The following is a 13880-nucleotide window of genomic DNA, read 5'->3' as shown; positions in this document are numbered from 1 at the left end:
TACCGTGCTTTCCACCCCCAGTTCTCAGAGCTGGTTCAGATGAATACTACAATCGGTGGTATTGAATACTGCTGAGAGGTTAAGAAAGCTAGGATGGATGCACTACCTCCATCCCGCTCCTGCCAGAGGTCATCCATGAGTGCAATCAATGCCATCTCAGTCCCAAACCATGGCCTGGGCCCTGACTGAAAGATGTCTAGATCAGGGCTTTTCAACTGGTGGTACGCGTACCACTTGTGGTACTTTGCCACATGGCAGGTGGTACGCAATTGCTGGCCAAGTATAGCAGGGGAGGGGAATGAGCCGAGGCGAGCCAAGCCTGAGCGAGAGGCAGCTGCAGCTGCAGGACTGTCTGGGCTCGGCAAAAGCCCCAGGAGCTGGCTGGGCTCCAGCTGATTGGCGCTTCCAGAAGCAGTTCGGAGTTGGAGGTGAACTTAAGAAAAGGGGAGGGGGAAGAGAGAGGCTATAAAAGAACATGGTTTGGGGGGGAAAGGAAAAAAAGACAACAGGAAAGGTTTAATCCCTTTAAACAAATTAATTAGTTTTACCCCCTTTAATTGACTCTGTCTGTGGCTTTTAGAAAGTTTTCTTTAAAGGTAAACTGGCTTAATTTAAAGCTAAAGCTTTTCGCAATTGCCGGAGCCTTTCAGTCTAGAATTGTAACATTGTGACATGTGACACGCCTGAGGCAGCTGAAAGAGAAAAAAACATGGAGGTTGTGTTTTAATTTCTTGCTTTGCACTTGATTCCTGTGTCTTTATGGGTAAAGGGAAGGGAGTGGGGGTGGGGTGCATTCTTACTACACTGGGCCAACCAGCCAGCTCAGGAGTCTACAAACTTAGCAACTTTAATACCTGTGGACTTTAACTCCCAGAATTCCTCAACAGCCAGGAGGGCTGGGGAATTCTGGGAGTTGAAGTCCTAAAAGTGTCCTAAAAGGTTGAAGACCCCTGAAGTAGCTGGTAGCGGTGCATATTAATAAACATGGATAAATTCATCATACATTTGTCAGCGCAAAGGGAAAGTGATTCAGCAAAGGAACAGCCACCAAAGAAATTAAAACTGGTACTTTTTTTCTTTTTTTCTACAGTTTGTAATATTTTATTAGATTATAGAACAAAATACAAAAGCAAATAGTAGGACACAGTGGGGAGGAAAAGGGGGGGGAAATTGAGGGGGAAAAGGGAAAAAGAACATACTTCCTCTGTTGCAGTAGAAGGAAGCATTAACATTGAACCTCAACTTTTTACTTTTCCATAATATTATAAAGTAGCCATTTCTATAACAACAAATGAATCTAATCAGTAAAACCCAAAATCCCCTCCCTTTTTTTTTAGTCATCAAGTTTTTGACACCTTGCTAAGCACTGGTGGTACTCAAATATTGTCATGTCCTAAAAGTGGTACAATCTGTGTAAAGGTTGAAAAGCCCTGGTCTAGATAATCCGCTTTATCCAGAGTTCTCTGAAGCTGCCCATGCAGCCACTCCCTCCATCACCTTCCCTAGAAATGGGAAGTTGGAGACAGGAAGGAAACTGTCCAGGCTATCTAGATCAAGCAGTGGTCCTTTAAAGAGAGGGCACACCACTGTCTCTTTAAGAATTAGCAGGACCTAATAATGTGCCTGTAGTGTAATAGTTCATCTGTTTGAGAGGTGTTCCCCACTAATTCTTCCAGCTTCTTTTAAATCTCATCCATTTTACATATTTCTAGTTTTAGGGGGTATATCACAACACCATTTTGTACCTCCTTTCATTTTTGGTGTAACTGAAAAGTCCATGCCTGTCATTTTTATTTTTATTTTTTGAATGAGTACAGGTAGTCCTTGACTTACAACCACAATTGAGTCCAAAATTTCTGTTGCTAAGCAAAACAATTGAGTTTCCCTCATTTTATGACCTTTATTGCCACAGTTGTTAAATGAATCACTGCAGTTGTTAGGTTAGTAACAAGGTTGGTAAGCAAATTTGGCTTCCCCATTGACTCTGCTTGTCAAAATGTTGCAATAGGTGATCACGTGACCCCAGGACACTGCAACTGTCATACATATGAGTCAGTTGCCAAGTGTCTGAATTCTGATCACGTAGCTGCAACAGTCATAAGCGTGAAAAATGATCATAAGTCACTTTTCCAGTGCTATTGTAACTTGAATAGTCACCAAATGAATGATTGTAAGTCAAGGACTTTGTAGGTTCAAAATATATTTCAATCTGCTGTAGTGTACATCAGCAGAAAAACACTTTCACGCACCTGCATCTGTAGGATGGCGCTAGGGAACATGAATTGATGCCAGGAGCATTGTGATGTGAAGAATCACAAGACCCAAAGGAGAAAGCTCATATTGTTTTTGTCATTTTAAAGGAAGCAGCAAATTTCTATAGATTCTGCTAAATTAATTCATTTCAAAAGTTACATTTGCTTGTAGAACAGGAACCAGGCGGCAGTTCTGGAAGTAAAGCATACTTTTCTCTTTATTTCAGAGATAAAACTCTGTTGTGTTAGTGTGAATAGCTATCTGAGACTTTTGAGGTAAATGAGTACAATTTTCCCATAAGAAATTGTTTTAATATCAAGATTCCAAAGCCATAGGTTCAGATACCAAGTAACACAGTATAATATATTACTAACTAGAATCTACTCAGATTAGGGGAAAAAGCTATTAATTTCCAATGAGTAACTGGAAAAAGTCCAGGGAAATAGACCTTTTTTTAATGAGATCTTAACCATAGAAGTTATAATCTATCTGCCAGTTATGTTTATCTATTTGATCCTTTGAAAATATTTCAGAAGCCGTGAATTTCCACATTAAGACTTTTCCATACTACGGCAGACCATCAGAAGACAATCCAGAATGATTTCCACATCTATACTGATAGCATTTTGTGACCTATTCTTAGTAAAGTAATTTCAGTAATGCAGAAATATATAAATGCATTTCTACAGCTTTTTACTGACCCCTTCTCCTCCACTATCTTGGCTCTTACTAGTTCTTATTAATTAGTTATTCTAAAATGGTACAAAGATGTTGCTTGTTTTAAAAATGGTCCCAAACTCTACAGTAAACAGGGTGGATCCTGGCCTCTCCAATTTTCCAGAAAAAAACCAATGTAATCCCCCCAAAAATAATATAAGATGAACTATCTTTTTTATCTAACTCAAAAGACCACATGGAATGAGCAATGTCTGCTGAATGAGCAAAATTAATCCTTGCCTTGCACAGCTGCTCTATTTTTAGAGCTAAATGCATCTGTTGCACTCAGCCTTTCCAGTGCACAAATATAACACATTGTGGTTTAATACATTGTGGTTTAACATCTTCTCAAAGGTCTCTAATTTAAAAGTTAAGAACTCAGCTCATCTAATTTGCAAAAAAACAAAACCCTAAGCTAAATTTTTACCAGAAATATAACTTCTTTGTCATTCAAAAGCTTTCTTTCATTCCTTTCCTGAGTATTTATTCCTAATTTAGGACATTCTTACATTAGAAAGTATCCATGGAGATCAAAGTTTTCCAACTTAATTGTAGTCTACTGTTTTTGAATATTACAAGATTTGAAGAAGTTGTTTTACAGATTAGTTTTATGCAGGTTCTATCAGTATATTTCAATTATCATTGCGATAGTCTTATAATGCCGAAAAACTCTATGATGAAAACATATTGTTTTAGTACTTCTAAGAAACTAAATTAATTAATTTATTTTTACTTCTCTGAAAAGAATTATTTCTATTGTTTTTGCTTTTATTATATGTTTTATCTTATAATTGGATATGGATGTGCCCTTCATGAAAAAGGATTCTCTGAAAGCTCCCATTAAAAGGGGGGGGGGGAGAATATACTTTTTAATTATTTTTCTTCGGTAGCGCCTCTGATCTCTCAGTCTTCTCCAGAAGATATTCTAATGCTTCAAAATAGCATCTGACCATAGTTCTGGGAAATGAAGGAATTCATGAATATTTTTTTTTCTCGCATTTGAAAATTATTCAAAGAAAGTTTGGGTAAAGACCGCAGACATTATTTACCTCACATCTCAGCAAACAAAGAACCTTTCCCAACAGATGACAATTCTATTTTAAAGTTTTATTTTTAAAAAATCAGTTAAATTGGGCCACTTAAAAAATTGAATCAAACTTAGCTTTTGAAAAGTTTATATCTCTGATATTTAGACTGGATAAACAGAATTATATGATACAAAAAGAAGAAAAAAATATTTCTAACTGATTTACACAGGGCTCAAAAAGATAATTCAAATGTATTTATGCCATTATAGATAGATGAGCTTTAGCTCATTTGAACAATTTTACATTTTTTTTAATAAATATAGGTTTAAATAAATAATGTAATGTTTTGAGTAATATACTTAGAGAATGTAGTTATTTTAAGATAACAAAGTAAATTCTTTACTTTTTAATAACCAGAATGTTTAACAGCTAGTATGAAGTTTCATTCATTTCTTTCTCTAGATTTTCTATGTGAGCATAGCTGAGAAAATTATACAGAAATTATTCTTGGAACAATGCCTGAATTTAATTTAATAAATAATTCACACCATACAAATTTATTGTAAACCGAATACTATAAATGAAATGTAAAAGCAGGCCTGAAAGCACTTAGTGCAAAAATGTAGGTCATAATTTGTTTTGACCAAAACATGGTTATACTTTAGATGGGAAAACAGTTATGAAAAGCTGAATCCCTATGTCTCCCTGTTCTCCCAACATGCAGAAAGAATGCCCCATTTATATCAAAATTGCCATTACCCAAATTCAATTTGCAGTTTTCCCTCCCATCTATTTTTGGAACATGCATTTTTAAAACTACATGATTATAAAATATTCATTTATGATGCTCTTGTATTCTAGTGAGAGAATTTGGAACACAGAATTGAGAACACAAATGAGAGAAACTGGAATTATTTGTAATTGAAAGTTACAGATATCTTCCATCCCGCTTTCTTTCAAAATAAATAATCCATTCTTGCTTACCAAATTCATTCCTAAAAGTATGATCTTTTGGAAGGATAGACTGTGAATTTCCTACATTTCCACCACCAACAAACCAATTAACATTCGGATTCCAGCGATTCATAAAACCACAAAGATGATTTTCTTCAAAATCACATTCTGCAGTTGAAAATATCAAAGCACATAAATATTCATGATTTGGCATGCTGAACTATCTCTTTTGTCAATTATAATCAGTTTAGTGTTCTATTTAACATGTACTGTGAATGTTAATAAATCTTTAGAATAATATAAGCTTCAATCTTATGTGTTACCATCATCATCCAGCAAGCCATTAAACAGAACAAGGAAAGGAAATATAAAGGAGGAATTGGTGAACTTTCATGATATGTTAAATCAGGGATCCCCATCTGCGCACACTCAGGATCCAGGCAGCATGTGAAACCATGCCCCCCAGTCCATGGAAAAACTGCTCTCCATAAAACTGGTCCCTGGTGCCCAAACGTTTGGGGGCTGTGGTGTTAAATTGCAAACATTTATTAATGCAAATATTACTGTTTCCTCCCTATAAACTCTGTGCCTATTAGGCTAGTTAAGCATGTCAACTGATGACAGAATGCATACTTCTTGCAGACAAAACTAGCAATTAAAAGTACACATAACCTTCTTTGACTATATCCAGTTAAAAATAATATGCATCCCACTAAGCAAATTTCAGCAAATTCAGCAAAGTGCCTCCTGGTGCACAAATCAATCACATCACAGATTACATCAACGTGCATCATATTTATAGTTTAGTTTTTCTTTTGAATCTTCTTGCAAGTGATATAATGCATTTAAACCTTCAATAATTCCCAGATTCCATTCTACTTTTCTCAAATTCTGTGCCCTCCATAAAATCTAAGGCAGTGACCCCCAATCTTTTGGGTACTAAGGACCGGTTCCATGGAGAGGTTTTTCCACAGACCGGAGGGGGCGTGGTTTTGTGTGCTGCCTGCATCCCGAGGATGGGGCTTCACTTGTTTGCGTGGCCCAGTTTCTGGCATGCTGCGGCCCAGTGCCAATCCACAGACCGGGAGTTGAGGACTCCTGCTCTATGGCTTCCAGAAATTAGAATTAAAATTCAATGCTTGTGGAATGTCCTTAACTGTAATATCATCACTCTGAATTTAAGTCCTCACACCTTAAATTCAATGACACAGAAGATACTAACAGCTGTACAAGTGATGTTACAGAACCTAAATATGTCCTAATTCATTTTAATCTATGAATACTTGCAAGCCAGTACTAAGGCAACATGTTCTTTTTCATTATTGCAGCGTAGCTGTTCTTGTATTAAGTCATGACTGAGCAACAAAGATTTCTAAAGATTTGGAAACATGGGCAGCAAATTATACTTAGTTTATTATAATTATTCACAAATACACTACTTGTCAGGTTAAGAGTAATACAATATAATATTTCAATATTATATTGAAATTCTCTTAACTAATACTCTTATGACAATAGATTCCCAATTAAATATTATATTGTTATGCTATTTATAGACATTAAAATAGCTACTTACCTATGCAGTAGCCATTTGAAATTTTGATTTCAAAAATTGCTATGCTGGCAAAAGTTTCTGTTCCCAGTATAGCTTCCAGTACAATCTGTAAAATAAGCATAAAAGTAGAGTAAGCACTGTGTTTTAATAATAACTTGTTTTAGAAAATAAAAAGCTTAAATGATTGGGCCATGAATCACTGAATTTGGGTTAACTTCCTCTTACCCTTCTTACAATATTTTCTTGAACATCAGTCTTTCAGAGCAGTGCTTAATGTCTATGTTAGTAGACACCATCTCTAAATATTGTTCAGATTGAGAGAGGAAAAAAAGTGATTATGCCTCCTTTGTCATATAGAAGTAAGAATATGTCAGGAACAATACATGATGCATTTGAGTGGGTTATAAAATACATGCAACGATACAAAAGAGATAGAATCATGAATATATGGTTGCTGAATGAATCCGGACTGAGTATAAAACTGAACACCCAATATAAAAGAAGTTCTTTGACAATGTTTGGTTATAAAAAGAAAATGAATATAGATCCTTTTTCATTTTCCTGCATCTGCAGGATCAGCTCTCCCACCCACCCACCCCCATCAACTGACTGTTGATCCATTGGTTGCAACAGGTAATGACCAATTTCTTGCCGGAGCCTGATGTCATGGCCATCAGAAAGCGAGTGGCCCAAAAAGTCACGAGTCGGCTTTCATGCCTAAAGTGGGACTAAAACTCAGTCTCCTAGTTTCTAGTCTAATGCCTTAATCACACAAATTGGCTCTCCCTATGAAATTAATGACTGGATGAAATTAATGAAATATTCCAAAAAATAAAGGTGAAAAGTTTAAATATTTTAAAATGTATGAAGTGTTATATGAAGCAAGGATGATTTGCAAGCACAGAAAAGTTTTAAATATAATCTATAGTGTCTGGATTTGGTGCAAACCAAATATATTTGCTATATTTGCTTTTCCCTTTTGTTAATCTTTTCATTACATTTTTCCCACTTTTAGTAACATTGCTATTTTCAAATTGAATAATATTGCTGTTTTCAAAAGAGTGATATATTCATATACATGTCTGTTTACAAAATTATATGAAGAAAGATCAAAGTTAAGATCATTGTACTTTAGAGAATAAACTATTTTCCATTGTTTTTTTCTTTAAAGACTACTACAGTTATCTGGTTTTGCTAAGAAAAGTCTAAAATATAGAACAATGATCTTTTTTGATATGTTTTGTGGTACAATTAATCCATAAGGATAGCAGGTTCCCCTCTGATTTACACATTAATTAGAATATCTGATATATTATTGAAGTGGATATGTGGATGTTGAGTATCCTTTCACAAATAGTAAAAAGGCTGTAATTGTTTCAGATATTTATGTTTCATAAGAAAAGAGATAAACATGAAAAGTGTTATAGTTCTTTTCATTCATCTACAATTGTATATGTATGTAATTTGCAAAGACTTGTTTCAGATGCTTACTTACCTTGAATCTGTCTGTCCTATTTTTTACATCTACACTGGCTATGAGCCAGCTCTCTGAATGTTCTGTGGTTGTCCAAAGCAAATGATCAAAGCTTTCACCTTCCACTCTTATATGTAGGTTTAGGGTAATAGAACCTAGAGGCAGTTCTGAAGCTGATGCAATCTGATATATAAGACGAATACAACTCCACTCTCCTGTGTATAGTTCAGGGCTGAGCAATACAGCTGTGTCACCACTTGTTCCTCGTGAGGTATCCACAGAAATGTAATGACCTGAAAATGTACAATGATTGGGTTTGAATAAGAAGACATGCTTTACTGATGCTTAGGACTCTTAAGTGCAATCAACTTCACCCAATATGGTCAGTGATTGAGCTGAAGGAAAATTGCCTCTTTTACTTTTGGTTCAGATGAAGGATGTGTAGGAATCCAAAATATCTGGAAATTACCATATTGGGTGGATGATTGAAATATAGGCTGCAATACCTTTCCCTTCTCTGTAAAACTAAACAGACTTACGAGCTACTTTTTAATTTATTATTTATTATTTAAAATAATTAAGCAAGAGTTAAAGAAATAACAATATTTCATAATATATGTTTTTCATAAACAACCTGTAGGATTAAAATTTCTTATACATTTATCATGTATTATACATTTAATTAAAGTTTCTAAATTTTAAAGTAAATTATTTTACAGCTGTTGAATATATGAATAATATTTAGGTTCATTTCGTAAGACTAGGTACTGAGGATAATTCTGAACTAGTAAAGGTTTTTTTTAATTCTGGAGTGCAAATTGGATTTTGATAATATTATTTTTTATTTATTAAATATCAGTGTATACATGACATGAAGTATCTCCCGACTGCCATGATTTAATTATAATGGCAAATTCTTGGTCTCCAGACCAAACCTTGATGAGATCCTAAAAAAAGATAGTTAAGACATTTAAAGGATAACGCCAATATACGAAGCAGTGTATTAACACAGGAGTCCCCAACCCCCGGTCCATGGTCCAGTACTGGGCCGCAGTATGCCAGCAACCGGGCCGCACAAACAAGTAAAGCCCCATCCGTGAGATGCAGGCAGCATACAAAACCATACACCATCCGATCCACAGAAAAACCTCTCTCCACGGAACCGGTCCCTGGTGCCCAAAAGGCTGGGGACCTCTGTATTAATATATTTCAAGGAAGTTTGCTTGCAAGGGCAGAAAGGTATGTAGAAGTTTAAAGTACAGTTGGACAAAGTGTATTTCCATTTTTTTTTATTATTCATGCCTTAATTTCTTTGGCTTGCTATTTCTTACTCTCCAAAAGGGAACATTTGATTGTTCTTTGTATATGTATATATTTTAAAATTGTTATGGCAGCTGTTATCCAAGTCAACAAATTGTCAAATATATTCATTCCAAATAGTAACTAGAAATAGATTTTGAAAAAAGCAATTTTTACAAACTCTTACTTACTTTCAATGGTAAGGGGATGTGTGATATTCAAATGAAAATTTTTTTAAAAAGTATACAGCATCTATTTCTGGGAAAGTTACTGAGGGCAAACATTCTATTTATTTTCAAAATAAATCACTGTGGTAATACAAATTTGCAAGTGTAAATCAAGATTAACCTTGAATCTGACCTGAAACAAATGGTATAACACTGAAGCACACATTTTATGTAACTTGGGGGGAGTGGGGAGTTTGTACTTTATATAGAAAATACATATTCATGACTGTCTTTTCCTGTGCATTCTATGCTCATCTGACTTGTTTTTAAATATTTTTTTAAATTAAAGCAAATAGTGGGAAAATACTTGATTGAAGAACTGGAATATTAGGAACATTAGTGGAAATATGATGATGTTGGAGTACCAAATTTTAAGAAAAATTATAATAAATCTAAAGCAATGATAAATAGGATGCCATTGCACCAAAATCTAATGAGAAAAGTAGCTCAGGATGGTACCAAAAATAAAATTACAAACAATTCCAGTGTGGAAAAAATGGGCAATAGAAAAGGACACCACAGTGGCTACACAAAAGCAGAGGGAGGGAGGGATGTCTTCTTCATTTTGGTTTACTTTTGTAAAATAAATGTCATGGGGTAATATGTCATGTGTTCTTCTTCATCTGAGGTTGTATTTACCTACTTTTAAGAACTGCTAAGGACCAGATAATTTGTACTATGTCCTATACGTAAAACCATAGAACTCAAAGAAAGTGTATTTTCTCTTTCACATGACTGTACACACATACATGCATAAATATATACATACATACATAAATCTGAGTTATTGTTTTAATACATTCTATACTTTTGAGGTGACTTATACATTGAACAAATAAACATGGAGAAAAACATAAATTTCTTCTTCAAAAAGGGGCAAATTACAGTCTAGGCAGTTTGACACAATACTAAAAAAATGCAAATTATAAAGATATCAATTTTGAAAAAAAAATGTACTAATTATCACAAACTGAGGACTGCTTTGTCAAAAACAGTTTGCCAGACTAACCATATCTCTTTTTTTTTTTAACTTCCTTATTAGGCTACCGATATATTAAGATTTCAACAATACATTTAACAAAGTACTCCATACCATATTGATTAGCAACTTAATTAACTGGGCATAGAAAGGCATGACAATTAAATGGATACAATGCTGGCTGAAAAATCATACTGTAAAAATGTCTACTAGTGGTTCCTCATCAAATTGAAGGGCGATCAAACTGGATGCCACAAGGACCAGGTCCTGGTTCTGTACTCTTCAAACACAGAATTTTAGTGGTTAAGGCACCAGGCCAGAAAGCGGGAGACCATGAATTCAAGTCCCACCTTAGCCATGAAAGCCAGCTGGGTGACTTAGGACCAGTCACTCTCTCTCAAGGCAGACCAACCCACCTCACAGGGTTATTGTTGTGGGGAAAATAGAAGGAGGAAGATACTGGATGTGTTCACTGCCTTGAGTTATTTGTAAAAATAATAAAGGCAAGGTTTAAATAAATAAATATTTTTTTTATTAATGGCTTGGAAGAAAAGGAGACGAAAATGTTTTTATCCTTGCAGCAATGCTTTTGGGGCTCACAAAGTTCCACTAGAAGATAAATGGGTTTTATGATTTGTCTTGCCATTTTGTGAATAGGCAAGGCTCCAGTCATTATTTTAGGAATTCACTCACCACATACTGTCAAAATTTCAACTGTTCTCCCAACTACAAAAGGTGGCCTATCTCCACACTTACATATTCATCTGTTAAAAATTAGCCGTTTAAATTAATTTACAGTAAGACCACAAGATACTGTAGTTTGGAACTTCTGAGATTAACATAAAGCATAATTAATGGTATACCATTGATTATGTTTTATGTTAATCTCAGAAGCTCCAAACTACAATATCTTGTCATCTTACTATAATTTTACTGTAGCATACTATAGTTACTATAGTAAAATTACTATAATTTTATTAAGCAGGTTCCTGAAAATGGTGGAATATGCATACTAGTAGATAGTCAAAAGAAAAAATAACACTACAAGAAAAACTGTGAAAGAGTAAACTGAAGACGTGTTTACTTCAGCAGTTTTTTTCCCCTTAGTGGCCATAGACAGGATGCCCACAGACAGGATAAGCAAGTAAATCATCCTGCCCACTCATGTTCTTCAGTAACTGGTATTTACTTCTGCTAGAGGAGAAATTTATAATCAAGAAACTATCCGAAAACTGTTTTAAAATAACAAGTTGGTGGCCATAATTATATTTTGTGGTAAGAAATTCTATAGTTTAACTTTATATTTTGAATCCCCACTATTCAACTTAATTGGATGGTGCTGGACTGTAGTACTTAGCCAAACCAGCAAATTTCTCTATCCATTTGCTCCACCTGCATGATAACTTCCTCTTACTTGCCTTTTTTACCAAACTAAAATGGAAGCATTGGTATCTTTTCCTCAGTCTATGCATCTAACTAATCACTTTGGCTAATTTTTTTGCATGTTACTCAATTATGCAATATTTTTTTATTATGCAAGATCACCACATATTTTCATATAGCCAGAGAAGTCTCGTGTCTGAGAAAGTGTCATAAAGTTATCCAAATAATGTTCTGCAAAATATTGAGACTTCAGAAATCTCAATATATCTACTATAATATATTCATCGAAACTAAATAGATTATATGATTACATGATACTTACTTAATATAAACTGATTTCCATTGAATCCTAATTCTGGAGGTTCCTAGTCATTTCATAATAGTTGAGTTTCAAAATCTCCTCTTGTTCTCTGGCGTATGTTTACTGACTCTGCCATGATTTTTCATACTCAATTTCACATCAGAATAATTAAGATTATTTTTAGCTGCAGATGGAATGGATAAAATCAACTTTCTAAAGCACTTCACTTACTTAAAGAGGTGAGTTTACAATAAAATAGTGAAAATATTTTTTATAAAATGAAAATTATGACTAAATGAATTTTCCATTTAAATCACTATTATTTTATGTAAACCAGCTTAGACACAATTATTTAAATCCAGTTAAGTCAGTTGATGAATGGCATTGTAAAATAAGAGAATTACAAGTAATAGCTGTTGTTCCATCATTATATTAATGGGAAAAGTGGAATTTATTATGCAGGTACATAATTTCTCTTAAGTGAAAGTGCATTTTTTCTAAATGGAAACATAGGAGTGTTTGAAGAAAATAAAAGTTACAGATTGTTATTTAATATAGTTAACATTTACTTTATATAAAGTGTTAAGTCAGAATTGTTATGATAGTAAATTCTATTTTAAAAAGGACCTTTTGTTATAATTGTCATATGGCAATGATGAGAAGAGTAACAGTACTGCATGTTTGGAAATTATATAAAAGTGGTCTGTTTTCAAAGCTTTTTTTGTTCTAACTGCTTATTCATCATTTTGCATATGTTTGTATGTGGGTGACAGAATGTCTAATGTTACCATCTTCAGATACACAGATTTATAAAATGTCTGAGGTCTTTCTAACACTGCTTTCTAAAGAGTTTTTCACTTGTCCCTAAACATGACACGAACATGCCGGAAAAATCAACATGGTACAGTTGCCACAATGTTGTACTGGCATTAAAAATGCCCAGGTTTTACTCCACAGATGCTCACTGGAAGACTTGGGCTAGTCACCCTCTCACCCCAACCCACCTCAAAGAGTGGTTGTTGGGGGAGGGGGGAGGAGATTGGATATAAAGCTTTCTTCTCTCTACTACATCTCAGGTATTTCAAGTCAAATCATTGTGCTGGTTTCCCTCTACTTGAAACGCAACATTTTCTATGAGTTTGTTAACCCCTTCACTGACCATCTGGTTGCTAAACACACTGAGGAGTTGGATCTGCCTACCTTCTATTGGTCACTTCAGGCTTCTTTGGGCGTGCTGCCTGCTTCTGATCACAGAGTACTGTTCTCCATGATCATTTTGGTTTGAAATATCTGATCCATTCATAAGAAAACAATATTCTTATGGATTTAAAGTAGGCAGGTTTACTGCAATGAGCAAACAGTCTATATAATCTTCAAAAGTAACTATAAGTGCCTTGGCCCTTGTTTTTGTGCGTGTTAAAGCAGGGCCTCCCTATTGCCTTTGATCTGTTTTCTTACCAAGTCTTGATCTAAGGGGAGGATACTAACTACTTATTTGATACCACAAAAATGTCTATATGTTCTTGCTCTATAATTTAGTTGGACACACCCAAATTTTATTTCCGGATCCAGAGACCAGCCCAAGTACATAGACCAGCCCAATAAACTACTGTAACTCCACAGAATTGCTAAAACAATCTGGCTGAAATAAAAGATTCATGCAAGTCTAATTTATCCTATACCTGCTTATATTGTATGTCATTGAATGAG

At 34.7% G+C, this 13880-nt stretch overlaps 1 protein-coding gene across 2 annotated transcripts in view; it reads right to left on the bottom strand.

The window, feature by feature from the left end:
- MAMDC2 (MAM domain containing 2) overlaps positions 1 to 13880 on the bottom strand; it is a 49617-nt gene that overhangs the window by 19980 nt on the left and 15757 nt on the right. For both annotated transcript variants that reach the window (XM_039352639.1, XM_039352638.1), the window contains exons 3-5: positions 8003 to 8274; positions 6529 to 6613; positions 4983 to 5120 (exon numbers count right to left, since the gene is read on the bottom strand). In XM_039352639.1, the coding sequence (XP_039208573.1) occupies positions 4983 to 5120; positions 6529 to 6613; positions 8003 to 8274 (495 nt within the window). The remainder of the gene's footprint in view (positions 1 to 4982; positions 5121 to 6528; positions 6614 to 8002; positions 8275 to 13880) is intronic.

This window comes from Crotalus tigris, unplaced genomic scaffold (assembly GCF_016545835.1).
Source record: "Crotalus tigris isolate CLP2741 ecotype Arizona unplaced genomic scaffold, ASM1654583v1 scf7180000018464.579312, whole genome shotgun sequence".
Lineage (NCBI taxonomy): Eukaryota > Metazoa > Chordata > Lepidosauria > Squamata > Viperidae > Crotalus > Crotalus tigris.
The sequence above is the reverse complement of the archived record's forward strand: the minus strand, read 5'-3'. Positions and strand labels throughout refer to the sequence as shown.